At 39.6% G+C, this 24637-nt stretch overlaps 1 protein-coding gene across 1 annotated transcript in view; it reads left to right on the top strand.

The window, feature by feature from the left end:
- The first annotated feature begins 6516 nt into the window (after positions 1 to 6516).
- Positions 6517 to 24637, top strand: part of LOC105756394 (zinc finger protein 14-like) — a 41399-nt gene continuing 23278 nt past the window's right edge. Inside the window, exons 1-2 of the mRNA XM_023733213.1 lie at positions 6517 to 6925; positions 9370 to 9612. Coding sequence (XP_023588981.1) covers positions 9610 to 9612 — 3 coding nt within the window. The 5' untranslated portion in view covers positions 6517 to 6925; positions 9370 to 9609. The remainder of the gene's footprint in view (positions 6926 to 9369; positions 9613 to 24637) is intronic.

A 24637-nucleotide genomic window follows, 5' to 3' on the forward strand; every position in this document is an offset into this window, starting at 1 on the left:
ATACAAGATAAACATTCAAAAATCAGTTGGATTCCTATACACCAGTAAGGAGAACGATGAAAAGGAAATAAGGAAATCAATACCATTTTCAATACCCCCTAAAAAAATAAAATACTTAGGAATAAATCTAAACAGGGATGTAAAAGACCTATACAAAGAAAACTACAAAGAAGACTTATACAAAGAAAACTTCAAGAAACCCAAAGAGATCTACATAAATGGAAAAACATACCATGTTCGTGGATAGGTGGAATCAACATTGTGAAAATGTCCTTTCTACCCAAAGCGATTTACAAATACAACACAATCCCGATCCAAATACCAACAACATTCTTCAAAGAGATGGAAAAACTAATCTTTAACTTTATATGTAAAGGGAAGAAGCCCCGAATAAGTAAAGCACTACTGAAGAAGAAGAATAAAGTTGCAGGGCTCACGCTACCTGACCTCAGAACCTACTATACAGCTACGGTAGTCAAAACAGCCTGGTACTGGTACAACGACAGATACATTGACCAATGAACAGAATTGAGAATCCAGATGTAAATCCATCCATCTATGATCACCTGATCTTCGACAAGGGCTCAAAGTCCGTCAAATGGGGAAAAGACAGTCCTTTTAACAAATAGTGCTGGCAAAACTGGATATCCATCTGCAAAAAAAGGAAACAGGACCCATACCTCACGCCATATACAAAAACTAATTCAAAATGGATCAAAGACCTAAATATAAAGCCATATAAAGTTGATAGAAGAAAAAATAGGACCAACGCTACAGACCCTAATACATGGCATTAACAGGATACAAACCATAATCATCAACACACAAACCCCAGAAGATAAGCTAGATAACTGGGATCTTCTAAAAATCAAACACCTATGCTCTTCAAAAGACCTCACCAAAAGAGTAAAAAGAGAACCTACGGACTGGGAAAAATTTTTTGGATAGTACAGGTCAGACAAAGGTCTAATCTCTATAATCTACAAGAAAATCCAACACCTCTACAATGAAAAGACAAATAATCCTATTAAAAAATGGGCAAAGGAAATGAACAGACAGTTCACCAAAGAAGATATTCAAGCAGCCAACAGACACATGAGGAAATGCTCGCGATCACTAGCCATCAGACAAATGCAAATTAAAACCACAGTGAGATATCAACTCCCTCTGGGAGTTTGAGGACGTGGAGAACATCCCTCTGGATAAATCCTTCCACTCCAAAGGGAAACCAGCACAACTTGTACAAGGAAAGGTCATGGAAGCTCCAAAGACACATCCAAACTCCCTGAGGGACTGAATTGCTGGGTGGAGGGCTGTGGGGACCATGGTCTCAGGGAACATCTAGCTCAATTGGCATACAACAGTTTATAAAGACAATGTTCTACATTCTACCTTGGTGAGTAGCGCCTGGGGTCTTAAAAGCCTATGAGCAGCCATCTAAGATACTCCACTGGTCTCATCCCTTTGGGAGCAAGGGAGAATGAAGAGAACAGGATACAAGGAAAAGATTAGTCTAAAGGACTAATGGACCACAGCTACGAAGGCCTCCACCAGACTGAGTCCAGTACAGCTAGATGGTGCCCGGCTACCACCACTCACTACTCTGACCAGGATCACAACAGAGGGTTCTGGACAGAGCTGGAGAAGGATGTAGAACAAAATTCTAACTCACAAAAAAAAAAAAAGACCAGATTTACTGGCCTAAAGGATACTGGAGAAACCCCGAGATATGGTCCCCAGACACCCTTTTAGCTCAGTGGTGAAGTCACTTCTGAGGTTCACCGTTCAGCCAGGGATTGGACAGCCCCATAAAACAAAACGGGACTAATGAGGCACAGCAGTCCAGGGACAAGGGCTAGAAGGCAGACGGGGCCAGAAAATCTGGTGTTAGGGAACCCAAGGTTGAGTAAGGACAGTGTTGATGTGTTGTAAAGTTGTTAACCCTTATCATAGGGCAACATGTGCACTGTTTAATGAGAAACTATTTTGTTCTGTAAACCTTCATGTAACGTGAGAATAGCAGCACAATTGGAGGAGCGTAGTCGATGTCACTGAACTGTGCATGTAGAAATTTTTGAAATGGTGTATCTTTGGCTATGTATATTTTCACCAAAAAGAAAAAAAGGTCAAGAGGGGAGAGGGTTGACATGTTGTGGGGGTCGTTAACCAATGTTATAAAACAATATGCATACTACTGCTTAATGAGAAACTTTGTTCTGTAAACTTTCACCTGAAGTACAATAAAAAAAAAAAAGTTTAAAAAATAAAAACCAGTCAGGGGGTGAGATTTGGCCCATGGGCTGGAGTTTGCCAATCCTTGCCCTAGAAGGAGTTAGAGTGGGGAAAGGAAGAGGTAAAATTGAAAGTACACCCCCTCTGCACTTATCCTGAGTGTTCTTGGCTGAGTAAAGTCACAGCCCTGGAAGTCCCAGGTGGCCTGTAAGGATGCATGGCTGGGACCTTTTGTGCTGCAGGGCTCATTGAAGATTTATATAGCATGCATGTGCAGAGGAGACCCCCCACACCAGCATGTCTCTGTCACATGGATGCTGTTTGGCCCAGTTGGTGGCAGGGACTGCTCAAGGATGACCTGCACTCCAACTTTCCGGAAGTTTCCTTCTTGCACAGAGTAGAGAACAAGGCTCCCGAGAGTGAGGAACTTGAGATGGAGTTTGAGGACGTGCAGAACATCCCTCTGGATAAGTCCTCCCACTCCAAGAGGAGTGGAGCTTCTCAGGGCAGGACCTCGGGTCCAAAGGATGCACTATTCTCCTAGCTAGTTTCTTGGTGATATGAGGTCCCCGTCTCTCTGCTCACTTCTCTCTTTTATATTTCAAAAGAGATTGGCTTAAATTATAGATTAATCTTGTAGATTAAGTTTACATAACTGCTGCTAATCTCATCAATATTATAGACATAGGATTTACAACACACAGGGAAATCCCATCAGATGACAAAATGGTGGACAATCATACAATACTGGGAATCATGACCTAGCCAAGTTAACAGATACTGTTGGGGGACACAATTCAATCCATAACAGGGTGCAAGGGGTTTCCTTGTCTGCTGGACTTTTGGCAACCATGGCTTCAAGCCAAGATGTCATATATTTTTTTCTAGTAGATGGAAAGAAGGCACCTATTTTTACAAAGATTTATTTTTTGGCGGGGGGGGTGGTGGTGCTGGTGTCTGAGCTACAGTATAAAAGCTAAAACTTGTTTGTGGAATGGAAGTTTGAAAGGAAAAAGCCTGTTGCAGCAGAATTCCAAGCATTAGAGCTTCAAGTTTCTTTTCCATGCAGGCTGAAGGACTTTTTTTTTTTTTTTTTAATTTTCACAAAATCATTTCCTCAAGTTGACCAATAGCTGCTGCTTTCAGAAGATAAGAGTCTGCAGTTTGGTGTGTGCTTATGTGTGTGTGCATGTGTCCAGGTTACACACAGGTTGTGTGTGTGTGTTTGTGTGTGTATGCGTGCAAAGTACTCATGCTGGGTTGACACTTTGGGATTTTCTTCCTTTCTTCCTCATCCACCGGGAGATTATGCCCGAGACAGAATCTTCTTGTGTCTGAACTGAGCCTCAGGACTCTTCTCTCCCTTAACTTTGGTGAAAAATGTTTTCCAGGAGCTGAGGGAGTAACATTTAGTTTGGACTGATGGATCTTTTCAAGACCAATCAAAGCTAAGACAAAAAGGAAAAAAAGGAACTGAGATGACAAAATGTTTTCAGAATATATTTGTAACATATTTAATTTTTTAAAATGTCCGGCATTAACCTCATGAGTTATCAACTCTGACTCTTTCTCTTTCCTGAGGGGTCGTGGAGTGAGCGGCCTCTTTCTTTGGTCTTAAAGTCATCCATTTTCAGGAAATAAAGCCACATTAGCTGCTAACCCTTTTGGACTTTTTAGGCCCTGTTCAGGGTATGGGTGACTGTCTTACAGATGGTTTAGTTGTGACAGCACCGACTGCCAGAAATTCCTGCTCAGTTAAGCTGGTAGCGACCCAGAGCTGAGCCCTGCCTTTGCTGGCATCTGTGGCTCTGTGGCCCTTTGGTTCTCTGCGGGTACCACAGGCGCTTCCTTTCCTGGGTGTGCACTTGCAGTTACTGTGCAAACAACACAGCATCCGATCCCAAAGAGCAACCTACGCAGATGAATTTTTGAGACCACGAAACAATATAATGCAAGATGTACTGAAAACACCTCTTGGTTCCCTCGACACTTTTTTCCCCCACAAATCATTGGTTTATTAGAAAGTACTTTCCTTCATTTTACAGCATACATATCTCTATTATATACGATAAAGTTAAATACTGTCTATTATGCTTGTAAGTAAGGTCATTTTGTTTTTCCTTGCTTCTTCTTTTTTTCTAAGTTTTAAAATCACTACCCTGGAAGTTAAAGAAAACTACCCCAGGAAGGCAGAGAGGAGGCCAGTTGTGGCTCAATCTACAAGCTAATGGCAAGAAGCATGGAAATGTTAATACTGTATTATTTAAATATTTACATGGGCTGAAAACAAAGAAAAATGAGTCCCTTCACTTGAAACAGATGATTTCATTTTTTCCAACGCTAGTCATCCAAAAAATAATGCTTCTGAATCAGATGGGAAGGACTGAACAGGTAGGAGTTGCTCTGCACCCAGCAACCTCAGACGTGCCAGGCGTGGGCAGAACTCTCAGGTGCCTATGGCATTGTAATCTCAAGGACAGTGGAGTCTGGAAGCGAAGTCAGCAAAGGACCTTCACACCACCCTGGAATCGCAGATGGAACTGAATTCATATTTTCTTCTCTTTGGGAAAAAAACCACAGCTGCTAAAATAAAGGACACAGTGAACTCTTTTCCTTTGGTTCCTCAAAGCCATAACCCACAGGTTATCCCTGAGTGCATTTCCTCACAAGTCTTTGCTTTCTTCTCCTCTTCTTAAGAGTTGTGGGACTAAGACTGGAATAGAGGCATAATCACAACCTCCGAGCCTTCTCGGTTCTTGGTTAAGAAAACAGTGAGACACAAATCCCAATGGCCTGTTGCTATCTTATTTATATGCTGTGAGAAATCACAACGTGTACAACACTGCCAGTGAGACTCAGTGATTGGATACAAGAAGGAACAGTATAAAATTTATTTTTGCCAAATTCGTTTTGTAAATAGAAGAGGATCTATCCGTATCACGGATTGAATTGTGTCCCCCCAAAATATCTGTCAACTTGGCTGAGTTATGATTCCCAGTATTGTATGATTGTGTAATCTGACATGATTTCCTTATGTACTGTAAACTCTTTATCACTATGATGAGGTTATATGTGATCTCCTTAGGTGTTGCAAATTCTATCACTGTGATGAGGTTATACTGATGAGGTTTACAAGATTAGATAGTCTCTTAATTCCATCTCTTTTGAGATAAAAGAGAAGCGAGCAGATACATGGGAACCTCATACCAGCAAGAAAGCAGTGCTCGGAGCAGAGCGCATGGATTGGACCTGAGTTTCCTGCGCTGAGATGCTCCCAGACCAAAGGAAGACTGACATATTACAAGGACCTTCCTCCAGAGCTGACAGAGAGAGAAAGCCTTCTCCTGGAGAGGACGCCCTGAATTTGGACTTGTAGCCTACTGGACTGTGAGAGAATAAACTCTTTGTTAAAGCCATCTACTTGTGGTATCTTTGTTAGAGCAGCACCAGATGACTAAGACAAGCGGTAAATCATAAAACACGTAGATAATAGATGTTTTGTACTTTTCCACCTACTCGCCACGCTCTCAGTTCTTCCATCGCCATGTCACAGCTCTCTTCCTTCAGCCTCTTCTCGGCTTTGTTCTCTCCGCATGACCTCGGCTTTCTTCAGCACTCCCGGCTCCACTCGGCTCTCTTCGCTTAGTTTAGGTTCTCTCCGCCACAAATCGGCTTGGCTCGGTTCTTCCCGTCACTCCCCGGCTTTTCTCCGTAATCTCCACCTGATCTCGGGTGCTTTCGCCTCCTTCCGGGCCTCTCCGCTTGGTTTCGGCACCCTCCGCCTCTCTGCCACTCCTCGGCTTGGTACGGCTCGGCTCTCTCTGCCTAGCCTCGTCTTTCTCCGCCATTCCCTGGCTGTTATCGGCAATCTCCGCCTGATCTCGGCTCCCTTCGCCTCTTCACGACTCTACTCGGTTCTCTCCGCTTCGCCTCGGCTTTCTGCGCCACTCTTCCGCTGATCTCGGCAATTTCTGCCGTGTCTCGGCTCTCTTGGTTTCTTCTGGTCTGTTCTACTAAGCTCGCCTCTGTATGCCTGTCCTCATCTTTCTAGGTTTCTCACCGCCTCAGTTCAGCCTTCCCACAGCCTTGGAAACCCCATGGGGCAGTTGTACTCTGTCCTATAGAGTCTCTAAAAATCGGGATTGACTACATGGCAACTGGTTTTTTGGTTTAAGGCTTTTTTGTGTGTGGAGGAAATAAAGACAATAGCTAGACCCCAAGTCCAAGGGAAAGTGTCTGAACGTCCCGGCCTCTGCGTCCCCACACTGAACCCGATCTTGCCGGTACCGAGTGGCTCAGAGCTCAGAAGCGGAACTGCGCGTGCGCGGCCGGCAGCCATAGTTCGTAGAGGTCCTGCTGTTCTGTAAGGTTCGTTTTCGCTGCCGTGGGCGTCCGGCCTGGCCTGGTACCAGGTATAGCCCGCCGGCCACCAAGGGCCCGCTGGGGTTCTAAGGAAGTGGCTCTGCTCCTGCGCAGTCCTGGCTCTCCGGCCTCCCTGAATGGTCCAGAACCGCGGGACCTCCCCTAGCCGGACTTCGTTCGCCTGGAGCCTCCCGCCGCCGTTGCCGGCTCTTTTCCGCCGCTTCGGACTCGGAGGCCGGCGCTGTGAAGCGCCTGCTCTGACAGCCTCGGTTCAGTACTCCCGCGCCCGCCGGGCGGCTGCTTTCTACACGGCCGGGGTCGGGACGGCCAGGTAGGTAGCATACCCCTACGTCTGTCGGTGAATTAATAGGTAAGATCGTGTGCATCACGGGCACAAGCGTGGTGGAGACCATCGGTATCAGCTTCAGCTGGGAGTTTGTGAGGAAATACAGAGTCACAAGCCTCTGCGAAACCCAGCGTAGTTAGTTTGACGCTAAATGCACTGCTCCTACCTCTTCCAGTTTGCCCTGCACGATGCTTCATTGCTTTTCTGTGCGTCAGCAAGCAAGGACTTAAGTTATCGGTCGTTACAAAAAAAAAGTAAGATTACTGTGAAGCATATCCGCATATCCTCCGTCTCCCCCGGCCACCCCCCACCCCCACCCCAGTTTAATTGTTAAGGAGTCCCCGTGGCTAAGCGCTGGCTGCTTACCGAAGGGTGCGCAGTTTGAACCTACCAGCCAGTGGGCGGGAGAAAGATGTGGCAGTCGGCTTCCGGAAAGATTTATGGCCTTGGAAACTTTATGGGGGCAGTTCTGCCCTATTTTATACCGTTGCTGTTAGTCGAATGACTGATGGCAATGAGTTTAGTTTTTGGTTTCATTGTTACAGGACTTTAACATAGATGAAGAATATAGAAACATGAAAGGAAACTAGTACGTTCCATTAAGCACAGTATTTATTCCCACTTCAGGAGGAAAATATTAAGAGTCACATTTCCAGCACAGATGTGCCAAAGACAATAAGGCCAACCTGATGTGGCTGAACAAGGTAAACATAGAAGACAAGCAGTTTATAGAGATCACACGTCCCGTGTTTCTCCAGAGTCCTAAACATCAGTTGAGACAGGATCTGTGCTGAATTGGATGCTAATGAGTCACCCATAATTTCTGCTACTTTAGAGCCACACTTAATAGGTTGAAGGCTTCTTGCAGTAAAAACTCGGCCTGTTTGCATTGTTAGAGCAGCAAATATTGGGAATGAGGGCAAAATGAGAGGTGTGCATTATGGAAGTATTGAGAAATTTTCAACACATGGTGATCAGCCACATTACAGTGTTGCTGGGTTTATGTCATTATGCTAATTATTTTGGAACGTGCTCTTATTTGGATAAATAACTTTTGGAAAGTGTTGATTTATAGGACATAAGTTTGAACAAGAAGAAATAAAACAAATTGAAGAGTAAGCATTTAGCATTTGTAATATAAATAGAGAATTTGTATTTAAAGCAAATGTAATAATGCAGAATGAAGGTATTGTGTATATCAAATCTTGAAGGTAAGAGTACAAAAGGATACGATTTTACATAGAAAAGATACAAATACATATATAAATACTAAACAATCAAGCAGCAAGTGCATGTATTTGAAAATTAAAACGTATAATTTTAATTGTCCTGTTTGAGAAATCGTTGCTAACTCCAAAGCTATTAACATAATCTATTTTTGTAATGTTTAGAATTGTAATTCGATGGAGTTGCTATTATGGAATTAGTCTTGTTACTTTCTTTCCCTATTAATAACCACTTGACCCAGATCTATTTACTCTCAAGAGTCCATTCTTACTGCAGTTTCTCAAATGAGATTTTATTTCTGCAAGTTATCCCTGCCTAGGGTTGGCATTTAATCTTTGAAATGCCCACATACCTCCCGACATCCCCACGACATCAATCCTATTTAGAATGAAAGCCATATATTTTACTTTTGGTAACAAGATCTTACATAATTAGTTTTCTGTGTAGCTATCTATGGGGGAGGAGGGAAGGAGAGAGAAGATTTTAAAAGGAAGAAAGAAATGTTAATTGCAAAGTGGACAGGAAAAATACTGATTATATTTTACAATGATATAAATGAGAATTAAAAGAAAGAAAGTTTAACTGCACATAATGAAAAAGTAAGGAGTCATGATAGAGTCATTGACCAAACTTGAAAATATGTTCTCCCTGAATATTCACCCATGTTGGTATCAAATATAAATCCCCATATGAATTTAGAAGGGAACAGATGCCCAGGTGAAATCACAGTCTGAACCTTGGACCTCTGATACCCAGTGGAAATCAAGTTCACATTTTCATGCCAGTCCAGGTATGGCCGCTTCTCATGCTGTAAACCAAACCCGTTGCCTTCGAATCAATTCCGACTCATAGTGACTCTACAGGACAGAGTAGAACTGCCCCATAGGGTTTCCAAGGAGCGTCTGGTGGATTCGAACTGCCGACCTTTTGGTTAGCTGCAGCTCTTAACCACTACGCCACCAGGATTTCCAAAGGAGACCACCCCTGACACCGAGGTGATTCTCATGCTCTGTGATGAGGATTTCCTTGCCTAAAAGTTGAAACCTGTAGAGCCGCATGAAGAATGTAAATACCCTCAAGGTGGAGCAATGCGTTGAGCTTGCGGGGAGCCCAGCCCAGGGAAAAAGGTGAAGCTAAGAACCTGTCACTTCCTACTTACTGAACACTGTCTCCCCCACCCCACCTCCCATATTCCATTTCAGGTCCCAGGTGTGGCTCAGGAAGAACTGATCCAGTCTAGGCAGCTGGGAATCTAGGTCTACCATCTTACACATCTGTAAACTGAAAGTAAGGATTTCAACTGCTGATTGGCTTTATAGACAAAACATTATTCATCTGCCTCCAGACAGCCTAGTGGCCTTGCTTCTACTCCCATCCCTCTTGCCTTAACTGTCTTTTTGGGCTCAGAGAGGACTTAGACTTGCAGAGACTGGAGCCAGGAAATGGTGAGTACTACAGAGAACTGGGTTATTCTTAGCATAAAGGGTTGAGGCCAAATATGATTTGACGGGGAACCAACTGTGTGCTCCGTGTGCTCCATGCTGTATGTTTCTTCCATGATATAAAAGGTGGCAGAAAAGGCCAAGGTGTAAATCCTAAGAAAGTGCTGTTGTCACAGGACACTTTTCTCTACACATACGTGGTTTTTTAAGCCTTGAATGCTTGGATCACCTTCCTTATGTGACTTCCAAGTTGGCACCGTGGGGTATTACCATTCCCACCCTGGGCCTTGGTGCTCTGTGTTGAATGTCAGAATCATTCTGAGCAGAGTCTAAAGATGGAGCAGCTCTGGCTGAGGAGGCTGAGCCCCAGGCCTTCCAGATCCATCCTTGTCCAATCACTACAAACAGAGTTCTTGGCTTCCGCCAGGAACTGCAGGCTTTTCTGTATAGTTCTGACACTATAGCTCCAACTTTCACACAGTGTGATGGGGTAAAGAATGGGAGAGAGAGTTATTTGGGGAAGAACCCTAACTCTTTGTGGGTCCTTTGAGAGGCTTGGCAGTCTCTCAGGAATGAGGCTGGAGAATGAGTCCAGCTGGATCATGTGTGGGGTCTCCGAATCTATCATTTTTTTCCTCCAGCGGGTATTGGTTTTGGTTGAGGCTTTCAGATGCATGAGAAGCATGGTACCCAATCCAGGTCCCTGTTCTCCCAGTCTGTCTGTGCCTAGAGCTGGTATTAAACTCCTAAGTTATTTTACTGATCCCTCCAATTTTGGATTAGAATCTAAGAGTGGGTTTTTTTGTTTTTTTGCTAAAGAAGCTCGGGATAGGTGATGGTTGTATTTAACTTCTCAGGGTTACAGTTTCCATTGGAAGCAAATTTTGGATTCAGGTTGTTGTTTCTACTAAGAATTTTTCCATTTAATAGATATAAAACATTCTCACACGGAGGAATACCTGTTTACTGATGTGAAAATTACTCTAAAGCTTACCTAAATCTTGAGACGGATCTTTAAAATTCCTATTGCATTTACCATATTATGCAGGAACTCCTAATGTTTTAAATCTTTCAGCCATTTTAGAAACGTTCTGACTGAGATAAAGTGGAAGTCCAGACCGATGTCTCTGATCACTGTGTTTAAAAAGAGATCTCAGACTTAACATTTTTATGATTTGCTCAATTATATTAGACCATTTAATAACAGGCCCTAGGTGATTAAATCTTAAATGGTTTTACACGTTTGAATGGGATTTCCTTAGAAACACATATCACATTTGATTTATATTATGTTTAAAAGTAAAATTCAGTATATGCAAATTACTATATTTTCCAATAGATAATACTTTCAAAGTTGAAATTTCATTATGAACTTAAAAAGGATACTTTATAAAGAGTTGTTCAAACCCTTGACTCCTCCAGACTGTTTTTTTCCCCAGCAGCCACCTTTAGATAACCAACTTTATTGTAAAATTTCTTAAGCATCTTGTCAGTATTTATGTAAATGTAAGCAAATAGAATTAGAAATTTTTATTTCTCCTCCTTTGTTACCCATAGGATTATATGGAATTCACATTTGGTTTTTACGGTTAACATTATTTTGGAGATTTGTTCATAACAATACATAGACAGCTTAAATGTAAAGTTTTTTTTTTTTTTTTAAAGCAAAAGGAAAGCTTTTTTCGCTATATATTCAAAAAGGCAAAAGTGAGAAATGGACAACCATGCTGCCACAGCCATGTCTGCCTGAATCCAAGGAAATATCACAGAACAGACAAAAGTGGGAAAACGGACAAGCATGCTGCTACAGCCATGTCTGCCCGAGTCCAAAGAATATTACAGAATAGGCAAGAATGGGAAAACGGATAAGCATGCTGCCACAGCCATGTCTGCCTGAGTCCAAAGAACATTACACAATCATCAGTTATATTAACATTACCAATGGGAAAAAGCATTGAAAGCTTAGCCTTTTCACATTGGCTAGAAACGGTGATCCTACATTTTGAGTTGTCTTTCTTAACAATCATTGGTACAGGTTTCAGTAACGAGAGTCAGGAGGGTCTTCATTGGTCCAACAAATTCCTATTCACTAAATGCTAATAGAAAAAGACAAGAGTAGAAAGTCTTTTGTCTTCTGTTTGATTGGCTTTATGTGAAAGTTTCCCTAAAAGATATTTTCCAAGATTATCTTAGCTATTGTCTTTATACCTCAAGGCCCAGTTGATGTGTCCTTGTGAGCCCAGCTCCAGCTGGGTCATGTTCTCTATGCTCAGGGAGTGGGAATAATAACTCCAATATTATTTCCTAAATCATTCCCTCCTTTTGATCGGAGATTGGAGGTAACACATCAATGATCAATACCTGGACTTAGTCGAGCTCCTAGATGGTGGCCATTGTGACTCTTTAAACTCACAGTGCTGGTTTTCCACTGGATACCATATGGTTCTTCACCAAGATCTTAAGTAAGAGTGATGTTCTCATCAATCGCATTGCTGAAGTGAGCAGACTCAATGTATATCAACATTTTAGCCCAAGGCCATCTTTGCCTTTTATGTGTGTAAGACAATAGAGGATAAATTTTATTATGCCTAATAGTATCAGGATATAGACTAAGAATATTACTGTTCCTTGCATTAGTGATTTAGCCTGTATACTTATTCCTGATGGCAACCAACCAACCAAATCTGGTGTTTGTAAGGGTGTTACAGTGTGTAACCAAGTAGCTTGTTGTCTAATTCTATGCATACCTTGTTCTGCTTCTCCTGTGTTATTTATCTAAATGTAACAAGAAGTATTTGCTATAGCACAGACTTCGCTAATAAAAAAATCTAAGGCTATTTTGTTATCTCATGTCACCTTGGCTTATGAGATCAAAGATTGCTGTTGTGCTTCCATCTCAACTGTTACTTGTCCCATAGTTACTGACAAATTTTCTTAAAGATTTCCCCACTTCAGATATAATTAGGAATTAAAGCTACTAACCATACCCTGAATGTTGGACCAATGGGTTTTCTTCTGACTTTCATTTTACAGTGTCTTAACAATTTAACATTATCTTTCCAATATTTACTAGTATCATTACTATGAATATCTGAAGATAATCCTAAAGTTTCCAAAGTGTATTGTCCATGCATTCATCAGTAATTTAAACAATTTACAATTGCGCACATAATTTCACTATCAGTTGGAGAGAGATCATCTAAATTAGTATAGTTGGGTCTACCACACAGAAACATATATCCATAAGGAGCACACAAAGTTGGGCTAGAAGAAACAGAAGGTACAGAAGAATTCACATGTGACAACCAGATTTTATTAGAGAATTCATGATTAGCAAGATAATACATGATGGACCTCTCCTGTACAAGGTCTTCAGTTAGTCTGTTTAAAATATACTAAGTGTTCTTCCCAAGGGCAAGCTGCCCCTCCTTGGTTTACCTGTTAACAGTCATGGGTCACTTTCCCTGAAGCAGAAATGGAACCTAAGACAAAATGGAGTCTGAGCCATGAGGTCGATCTCCTCTGAGAATCTGGTTTAAGATACATAATTTTCTGCATCGTAAGAGGGTGACAGTTTGATTGCAAACATTAGACAGGTATTTCATACGACATTGTCTTAAAGACTGATGAAACTACTAATTTACCCTAAACATAACTCTCAGTCTGATCTTTGAAGTTAGTTTCCTAAAACAGACTGAATTCTTCAAAAAAAAAAAAAAAAAAAAAGTACAACGCCCAGAGCAAAATGGTCTTACTAGTTTATCTGGACCATTGTTTGACTCAAAATGGCTTTAGGAACCTTTTGTTTTCCTCAAAGCTTGAGGTTCAAAAGGACACCCAAAGGCAATAGCCTGTGTGGGTTACCTCAACCTCCACGGAAACCAGAAATCTGAATTCCAGGAGAATTATATACAGCTCTCTCATCATTCTTTCCTTTGGATCATGATCTTGCTATAGATCTTCTTTCAAAAATACTCAACAAATGGTAATTGGGCATCATCTGGTTTTTAAGATCCCAGGCACTATACAACAAACTAGGAAGTGAAACAGAAACACTAACAATTATATTAGGCCAGTTGTCTGAAATAGCCAATGAAACCATGACCCTAAGGTCTTTGAACCAAGGAAGCAAATCTCACGAGGTGTTTGTTTATACATAAGCCCATTAGTGACTGTTTTTCACGTGCCTCAACAGCAACTATATTCTGCAAAACCTCAGATTGAGTATTCATATAAATACAGCAGCATTTATCTATTAAGGCACAAAACTGTTTCTTGGGAGAACTAATAGAAAGTCTAATGCTGTTCTGTTTTATAAAATCATAGCTCAAATTTCAGATACTTCTCTGGTTACGATATTTACAACTTTGCTAAGTTTACCAACAGGAACTTCTAATTCAAGAGTTACAATATTCAAACCCATTTGTTAGATAATTTAGGAGAAAGGAAAATGATTTCTTGTATCCAGAAAGTAGGATCTTAAAACATCAGCAGTATTCCCACATAAAACCCATAGTTTCCTTTCGTTTACTCAGTCTTATGTAGTTAATTTCTGTTCCATGTGATCCTGGATCAGCCACAGTCTGTGAACTCATCCACTTCTGCGTAAGAGTTCTGGAAATCTTGATTGGGTCTAGTCACAGTCTTTTCCACAAGTCCATGTAGTCCATCTTTTTGTTGAGATATTTTGGTCAAACGTTTTCAGCAAATCAGCAAAGTATCTGCAGATGACAGAACTTAATATGGCCATGATTAATTCATAAACATAATATTCTTAATAGTGAAAGACCTGATAAAAATTAATTACAAGCACAATGTAAAGGCCAAGTAAAATCAGTTTAAAAAACTTTAGATAAAAAATATTTCTAAATATAACCACTGACTGTATTCAAAGAGCTTCAGATATAATACATAATAATTTTGAGACAAAATACCATATAGTCAGGATATACCAAGATTATCAAATCTCTAAACGCCTGAATAGTAATAAAAAAAACTTCATAGGTAAATGGTGTGAATTCCCCAATCAAACCATTGGCTTTGATGATGCTAGATTCAAAAAAAGTTGCGACCAAGTTAACAATAAAGAAATAATAATAATATAGGTCACTGTGAAGCAATACTTAAGTTATTGAACCAAAGATCTTAAGGTAAAAACCTTAGCTTTCTTTTCTAAAAGCCATATGGCTTAGTATTCAGGCTCAGGAATATTATTCTAATGAGAGGCTGAACGTTTGTATTCCGGACAGATTTCACAAAGAAATTAACCCTTTAACTCAAATCAAAGAAAATTTTATTATTTTAACCACGAGAAACCAAATTCTTTGTTTTATATGCTACTTAACATTAAAACTCCTAAAAATCTCGTAAATTAAACCATTAAACTTCAGTCAGATAAAACTTGACCATAGCAAATAAATTTCTTTCTCAATAAACCTCTTAAACGTTGCCTTTGTTGCATATCTCTTATTGTGTATCCCTTTAAATGGCAAAAATGAACACACTCATTAGCAGACTTACATATACTTCCTCTTGTGGCATAACAAGCAAAAGTATATAAGCTTAAATTATGACAAATATCTATTAACTCAATTTAATATCTCTAAGTTACATAATATGTCTTGGGAATTATTTTAAGCCTGTATATCATAAAACATAACTGTTGTTGAAAGAAGAGTCTATTTAAACATTCTAAGATTTCATTCAACTTTTACTGATATTTTTCCCAATCTAATTTTAGCTCTTAAAGATTTTATCAACTGGCTTTGGAAATCACAAAGTATCTGCTCAATTGACCAATTTATTGATATGGATATAACCTTAAGTGTCTGGCTATGGCTGGAAACATTTTTCCAGGCCACTGCAGGTGTGTCTCTTCGTGATTTCTATTGTTTGACTTCTTAGAGTTCCCCTATAACAGAGGGAACTTGTTTACAGTTCTATGATTGGGATCCACCCAATTTCTGATAACTATAGCAAAGCAGCAATTTTTCTTATCTTTTGTCTTAAAACAGTCTTCACTTAGTTGGAAAGGGTCATTCAAAAGCTTCCCTGGAGCTACACGACCTTGGAGACTGGGGGGTCTGGGGGCTGAGAAGGCCTGATCTTGCCTTGCCCTCACTCTCTTGACTCTTGGTAGAAGACATTTACATATGTTTAAGTTGATGGAGGCATTTCGAAAGATTGTCTTCCCCGTAAATACCAAAGCTCTTTAGCAATTTTGTAAATGAATCCATTCTTGGCTAGCAAGACTGGGACTGGGGATGTCATCCCAATTTGTTTACATATGTTTAAATTGACTTAGGAGTTTTGAAGGACAAAAAATAACTAGTTTCTTTTTTACTGTTCTGGAACTGCTATTTTTACTTTAAGACAAAGCTATCCTTTTTCCTTGAATAAAACACATATAATATCTAGCTTAAGTTACTTAGAAAGGTTTCACTATTAAGATTGACATAGTATAAAACGTAAAGACCTTAGTGTACTTTTCAAATAGACCAGTTTATATCAGAGTTTCTCCACGTAGCTATTAAAAGTCTAAATCAAGACAGACACGAGACGCAGTTTTTTCTGGACGATTAAAGAACTGAGGTTCTATGACCAGCCTTACAAAAAACACCAATTCTTAGCCATACCCACTAATCTAATACAAGACAAACTTAGACGCAATGCTGTAGACCAGAAGCAAGTGCTTAGAACAAAAGGAGACAGAAAGACCATATAAACTCACCAGACAATACCACACAAAACAAGGCTATGGGGATCCTAGTTTCTTAAAGTATATACAGCAGTTTTTGGTAAGATCGACTCTATTCAATGGAAAAAACAGGTTCTAGAGCCTCAGATGGAGGAATATTAGACCCTTTGACAAAACCTGAGCATCAAGCAAAGTTCTCTAAAGGAAAGAAAGGACAACACAAATGAAACCTCATTTTCCCAAAGTGGTCACTGAAATTCCAAATTACTTCTAGTATACTCAGTTTATAGTGTTTTTAAATATGAACCCCAAACCAGTGTCTCAGTAGTAGGGGTGAAATTCAGGCTTATTAATCAAAGATGTTAAGCGATAAGGTTCAAGCTGTTGGTTTCCTTTTTTTAAAATTTAATTCATTCTGCTGGCTACAGACTTAGTCTCTTATTTTAGACCTTGAATAGACTAGTTCTTCCAATTGGAAAGTAAAGTTACCAATGCTTTTAATTTTAACATTGTGATTCTTCATTGAGAAACTATCATAAAACAGGTACAGAACTACCACTTCTTTCTTAAATTTCATAACACAGGTCAGGAGCTGCCACATCCCCCTGAAAATTTGGCAAAACAGGCAAGAGCTGCGACCTCTTCCTGCGATTCTGGCAAAACAGAGCACTATTTTCCAGGTTTTCTCTGAGCCACAAAAAGAGCCGAACTTTGTGGCTTATAGTGACTCAAAGCTCTTTGAAAATAGAATTACCTCTTTAATGTTTCAAACGTCCGAATCCAGACCTAAACTGCAGTTCACTTAAAGAGTTACTAAATGTCACTCATAACCAAACGATCAAACAAAAATCTAAGATTCTCTTTAAACAACCGTTTTTCAAACAAATATGCCAAACAAAGCTTAAGAAAACATGAGAAAGAACAAAAAGAATAAGCAAAGGCTCATTTTCCGAGAGCACTCACCCTGTTGATGTCAGAGGGACATGGAGTTGGGAACACGTGGGTCCAGAAGATAGGACCTCTCTTTGCTAGCTTCTGTTCCACAGTCCACGTCTGCTTTAGGTCGACTGGATTTGTAGCTTCAGAATCCTTGATGACTATGCCATTAACTGTTGTAGGGGAAAAACATCATAAAGTTTAGTAAAGCAAAAAGTTTTATTCAGCGTATATTCAAAAAGGCAAAAGTGGGAAACGGACAACCATGCTGCCACAGCCATGTCTGTCTGAGTCCAAGGAAATATCACAGAACAGAAAAAAGTGTGAAAATGGACAAGCAAGCTGTTAGTGCCATGTATGCCCGAGTCCACAGAATATTACAGAATAGGCAAGAATGGGAAAACCTTAAATGTAAAGTTTTATAAGACTTCATAATACTGCATTTAATCGATCTTAGATTTTACTGGTTTTTGTTGTTGGTGGTGGTTTTTTTTTAACCTCACCACCATGGACACTTTAATAGTTCTCAATATTTTGTTTTACAAAACTTACTGTATTTTATAAGTGTAAATTTCTAAGATTTAGGCATAAAAAGTTTAGGAATCAGAGGCCTTGTGACCTAAGACAAGTTAAATCAAAATGAAGGGATTGTCAGATTACTTGGTAAAATTAATATATGAAAATCACATTTCTTTTCAGGTTTCAAATTATGTTTTAAGCTTTTTATTATAGAATATAAACAATGCATGAAACTTTTCATGTAATGTTTTAATAACATTAATATGAACACCTGATTATAAATAACACTTGGAATGTTCTTAGAGCCTCCCAGTGAGTCCTGCCCTGATCTCATTAACCTGAAGGTAACTGTTGTTAGGTGCCATCGAGTTGGTTCTAACTCTTAGTGACCCTATGAACAACAAAACAAAATACTGCCTGATCCTGCGCCATCCTCACAGTCGTTGCTGTTTGAGCCCATTGTTGCAGCCACTGTGTCAATCCATCTCTTTGAGGGTTTTCCTTTTTTTCACTGACCTTCTGCCTTAATAAGCATGACGTCCTTCTCCAGGAACTGGTCCCTCCTGATAACATGTCCAAAGTACGTGAGACAAGTCTCACCATTTTCGCTTCAAAGGGGCACTCTGACTGTACTTCTTCCAAAACAGACTTGTTCATTTTTCTGGCACCTGATTCTTCGCCAATGCCGTAATTCAGAGGCATCTTTCTTACTCCGTCTTCCATATTCATTGTCCAGCTTTTGCACGCATATGAGACTATTGAAAATATCATGCCTTGGGTCAGGCACACCTTAGTCTTCAAAATAACATCTTTGTTTTCCAGTGCTTTAAAGAGGTCTTTTACAGTAGAATAGCCCAATGCGATATGTTGTTTGATTTCTTGACTGCTGCTTCCCGTGGGCGTTGACTGTGGATCCAAGTAAAATGAAATCGTTGGCAACTTCACTGTTTTCTCTGTTATCGTGAAGTTGCTTATCAGTCCAGTTGTGAGGATTTTTGTTTTTATGTTGAGGTGTAATCCATAGTGAAGGCTGTATACATTGATCTTTATCAGTAAGTGCTTCAAGTCCTCTTCACTTTCAGCAAACAAGGTTGTGTCGTCTGCATATTGCAGGTCGTTAATGAGTCTTTCACCAATCCTGATGCCACATTCTTCACGTAGTTCAGCTTCTCGGATTATTTGCCCAGCATACAGTTGAATAAGTATGGTGAAAGGGAACAAGCCTGACACACACCTTTCCTGATTTTAAACCATGCATTATCCCTTTGTTCTGTTCTTACAACTGCCTCTTGTTCTTTGTACAGGTTCCTCATGACCACAGTGAGCTATTCTGGAATTCCCATTCTTTGCAGTATTTTCCGTAATTTGTTATGATCCACACAGTTGAATGCCTTTGCATAGTTAATAAAACACAGGTAAACATGTTTCTTATATTCTCTGCTTTTAGCCAAGATTCCTCTGATACCAGCAGTGATATCTCTCGTTTCATGTTCTCTTTTGAATCTGGCTTGAATTTCTGGCAGTTCCCTGTCGATGTTTTACTGCAACTGTTTTTGAATTATCTTCAGTGTGTGTGATATTAATGATATTGTTTGGTAATTCTCACATTCTGTTGGATCGCCTTTCTTTAGAATGGGCACAAATACAGATCTCTTCCGGTCAGTTGGCCAGGTAGCTGTCTTTCAAATTTCGTGGCATAGATGAGTACATCCAGCACTGTATCTGTTTGTTGATACATTTCAATTGGTATTCCTTCAATTCTTGAAGCCATGTTTTTGACAGTGCCTTCAGTGCACTTTGGACTTTCTCCTTCAGTACTATCAGTTCTTGATCATATGCTACGTCCTGAAATTTTTGAACATTGACCTATTCTTTTTGGTACAGTGACTCTGTGTAGTCCTTCTGTCTTCTTTTGATGCTTCCTGCTTTGTTTAATATTTTCTCCGTAGAATCCTTCAAAATTGCAACTCGAGGCTTGAATTATTTCTTCAGTTCTTTCAGCTTGAGAAATACCGTGTGTTCTTCCTTTTTGGTTTTCTAACTCCAGGTCTTTGCACATTTCATTATAGTGCTTTACTTTGTCTTCTTAAGCCACTGTTTGAAATTTTCTGTTCAGCTCTTTTACTTCATCATTTCTTCCATTCAGTTTAGCTACTCTGCATTCAAGAGCAAGTTTCAGAATCTCTTCTGACATTCATTTTAGTCTATTCTTTCTTTCCTGTCTTTTCAGTACCCTTTGGTTTCTTCATGTATGATATCCTTGATGTCATTTCACAACTCGTCTGGTGTTCAGTCTTCAGTGTTCAACCCATCAAATCCGTTCTTTACATGGTCTCCAAATTCAGGTGGGATATACTCAAGGTTGTATTTTGGTTCTCGTGGACTTCTTTTAATTTTCTGCAGCTTCAACTTGAACTTACATATGAGCAATTGATGGTCTGTTCCGCAGTTGGTCCCTGGCCTTGTTCTTACTGATGATATTGAACGTTTCCATCGTCTCTTTCTACACATGTAGTCAGATTTGATTTCTGTGTATTCCATCTGCTGAGAGCCACGTGTATAGTCGCCATTTATATTGTTGAATAAAGGTATTTGCAATGAAGAAGTCATTGGTCTTGCAAAATTCTGTCATGCTATCTCCAGCATCGTTTCTATCACCAAGGCTGTATTTTCCAACTACCAATCCTTGTTTTCAACTTTTGCATTCCAGTCACCACTAATTATTAGTGCATCCTGATTCATGTTCAGTCAATTTTAAACTGCAGAAGTTGGTGAAAATCTTTAATTTCTTCATCTTGGCCTTAGTGGTTGGTGTTTAAATTTGAATAATAGTCGTATTAACTGATCTTCCTTGTAGGTGTATGGGTATTATCATATCTGTTATATTTCGAGATATACCTTGAAATGATCTTTTTGACTATGAATGCAACACCATTCCTCTTCAAGTTATCATTCTCAGCATAGTAGACTGTATGTTTGTCCAATTCAACATGGCCAATACCAGTCGATTTCATCTCACTAATGCCTAGGGTATCGATGTTTATGTGTTCCATTTCATTTTTAATGATTTCTAATCTTCCTAGATTCATACTTTGTACATTCTATTTTTTAATAGGTTTTTAGTAGTGTATTATTTAATTTCCATGTATTCTTTTTTCCTTATTTATCCTGTTATTGAACTCTAGCTTGATATCATTATGGTTATAGAAGATGTTTTGTACGATTTCAGTCTCTAACTTTTTTGAGACTTGTTTTGTGTCCTAATATGCGGTTTGTTCTGGAAAATGATCTGTGTGCACTGGAGAAGGATGTGTATTGTTCTGATGCTGGGTAGAGTGTTCTATATATGTCTGTTAGATCCACTTGGCTTATGGTTTTATTTAAGGTCTCAGTGTCCCTAGTGATCTTCTTTTTAGATGTTCTGTCTACAATTGAACGTGGTGTGAAGTCCCCTAATATTATTGTGGAGTTGTCTTTTTCTCCTTTCATATTAATCAGTATTTTCATATATTTTAGTACATTGCTGTTAGGTACATACATATTTATGATTGTTATGTCTCCTTGTTGAATTGGCCCTTTTATTGTGTAATGTCTATATTTATCTCTTGTAATAGATTTTGATTTAAAGTCTCTTTTTTCTCAGTATGGCTACCCCTGCTCTTTTTGTTTACTGGTTGCATGAGTATTTTTCTCCATCCTTTTTATTTTCAGTTTGTGTCATCATGTCTCAGGTGTTTCTTGTGGACAGCACAAGGATGGATCATGTTTTTTCTATGCATTCTACCACTCATTGCCTTTTGCATGGGTAGTTTTGACCAGTTAAATTTAGGGTTATTACTGAAAATGAAGTGTCTGCCTCACTCATTTTGCTGTTTGATTTTTGAGTGTTTTGTATCTTCTTTTTTTTTAATTCTGATTTTTCTGTTTTTGTATTTGAGTGCTTTCTTGTGAGGAGCCTTTGTTATTTTCCTTTTTGTCTTAGTGTTTCTTCTTGGTGATTTCTTAGTGGTTACCACATGTTACATTACACAGTTTTCAATTTATAACAATGTTTAACGTATGAACAACAGTTAACATACAGCGTTAATATTTTAAATCTATTGCTATATGCTCCTCCATCCCCCATTTCTGTTGTTGTGTCACCATTAACATCAACATACAAACTATATTCAGCCCTTCCATTTAGAGTACTCCTTTGAGGAATATTTGCAGAACAGGTTTGCTAGTGACAAATTCATAGAGCTTTTGTTTGGGAACGTCTTCATTTCCCCCTCGTTTTTTGAATGACAGCATTGCTGGGTAAAGAATTCTTGGTTGACAATTGTTTTGGTTCTGTATTTTATATGTGTTGCTCCATTGTCTTCTGGCCTCTAGAGTTTCTGGGGGAAAAATCCATACTTTTCTTATGTAAGACCTTTGGTATGTTATATTGCATTTTTCTCTTGCGGGTTTCAGAATTCTCTCCTTGTCTTTGGTTTTCAAGAATTTTATTATGATTGGGTGTGGAGTTGATCTTGTATCTCTTCTGGTTGGAGTACATTTTGCTTCCTGTATCTGCAGGCTTGTTTCTCTTTTCAGGTGTGGGAAATTCTCTGTGATTACTGGAAAATTGTTTCTGTGCATTTATTATTGTCATGGTGCTCTGGGATTCCAATAATTCTAATGTTAGGTTTCTTAATTGAATCTTACATTTCCTTTTGAGTTTGTTTGCTTTTCTTTGTTCTTTTGTTTCTCTGGAGACTTGATAAGTTCAGTTATTTTATCTTCTAGTCACTTATTCTATCTTCTGTCTATTCAACTCTGTTGTTGAGTGTTTCTTTTCCTTTTTCTAATTCAGATGTTTTATTCTTCATTTCCAATAGTTCTCTTTGCTTTTTTTTCAATTCTTTGTTAAATCTTTCATTTTCTTCCTCCATTTGTTTCCTAAACTCCACTAGTTTGTTTTCTGTGTGCTTTTTGCTTTAAAAAAAAAACATATTTAGCAGCATAACCTGAAAATGATCAATTCTTTGCATTATTCTGGTCTCCATAGGAGAGATTTCCTCTTCATGTCTTTTTTTTTTCCTTGTGATTTTGTGTTTTACTGTATTTTGTTGAACTTCGGCCATGTTGTTATCTTTTTCTTTTTTGCTTTAAATATTGTATTGAGTTTATTGGGAAATTTTCTGATTGGACACCCTGGTGGCGCAGCAGCCTTGTGCCTGGCTGCCAACCGAAAAGCCAGGTCTGCGTTTCCAGCTGCTCTGTGGGAGGGAGATAAAACATGCCACCTCCCAAACATTTACAGCCCTGGGAACCCTACAGGGCAGATCCCCCCAGCCCTGCAGGTTCAGTATAAGTCAGAATGACCCAGTGGCAGCAGACTTGGAATCTTCTCCTGAGCCCCACTAGATGGCAGTCTTATCCTTAGGTATTTTTCATTGCTGGTTCTGGAGATTTGGATGGTTGGTCTGTGGAATTCACTTTCCTGTGGTGATGGTGGGGGGCTCTGTGTCTCCCTCACTGGCACCCCTACACAGGCATTCTGACATTGTCCCACTATTGACCATTTCCTGTGTTGCCTGTCACTCTGATGTATTCCCTCACTCTGCTGCCCTTGCAGTTCCTCCTGGTCCTAGTGTCTTTCCGCCTTAGGCTTCAGTAAGATTCAACAGCACCCTTAACACAGTGCCATGCCACGGGTCCCTTCACTCCCTCCCAGTTGCACAGTCTGCAAAATGCCATGGCCAATTTGCACTGCTTAGAAACTCGGGCTAGAGCTTTCTCAGATTAACTCCTTTTTTAATGTTTCCTGTTTGGTGTATTATGCATCCCTGTCCCAAAATGGCTGCAATGGGCGAGTGTTCCCGATGTTAGCTGGTAGGATCACCCAGCTTCTGTGCCGACCCCCTTCCTCCTCTCTCCAACTTTTGGACTCAACCCGACTCTCCAGTACCTCAGCTTCTGTCCAGAGTTCTGAGATCTCAGTCTGTGCTTGGTTTGATTTATTAGTGAGTTAGTTGCTGGGGGAGTAAATGGGAGTATCCACTCACTTCACCATCTTGCTCTGCCTCCTGTGTTTCCCTTTTGAAGTTAATTTTTCAACAGCTTTGAACTAGTCTATATAAATATGTAAAATAAACCTTACATTGATATTTTCCAACCTGAAAAACATGCTCAAATTTCTGAGTTCTGTAACCATTTGTATGTTCTTTTGGGGTTGTGTATGTGCATTATTTATTTACGCTATAAAATAGAATGGGCTATGGTTTTTACCCTGTAAAATGCGTAAGTTTTTTTTTGGAGGGGAATGTACTGGTAAATCTCTAAGACAAGGTTCAATAGGAATGGAATACTGGATATCCTTGTTTTTCACCTGCTTTTCTGAGACAGAGTTGAACTTTTCACTATGTACTTTGATGCGCCCATTGTTATGGATTGAAATTTGTCCCCCAAAGTTATGTGTTGTAAATCCTGACTTCTATGCCTGTGGTTATAATCTTACTGGGAGTGTGTTTTGTTTGTTATAGTAATGAGGTAGGATTAGTTTAGGGGGTAAACTTGAGTCAATCTCTTTTTGGGATATGAAAGAGATTATTATAAACAGGGAATTGAGCAAGCAGAGATGGGGAAAGAGAGATAGCCAAGCCACATATAGATTGCCCAGGAGCAGAAGCTTAGAAGAGAGAACGACCTTCCTCCAGAGATGACCGAGTGAGAAAGCCTTCCTCAAAAGCCAGTGCTTTGAATTCAGATACCAGGCCTCCTAACTGTGAGAAAATAAATTTCTGTTTGTTAAAGCCACCCATTTATGGTAGTTCTGTTATAGCAGCACTAGATATACCATGCTAATTTAACAATTCTGTTTTTTGACAGTATTCGGCAAATTTCCATTTG

The sequence above is a fragment of the Trichechus manatus genome, unplaced genomic scaffold (genome assembly GCF_000243295.1).
Source record: "Trichechus manatus latirostris isolate Lorelei unplaced genomic scaffold, TriManLat1.0 scaffold00057, whole genome shotgun sequence".
Taxonomy (NCBI): Eukaryota; Metazoa; Chordata; class Mammalia; order Sirenia; family Trichechidae; genus Trichechus; species Trichechus manatus.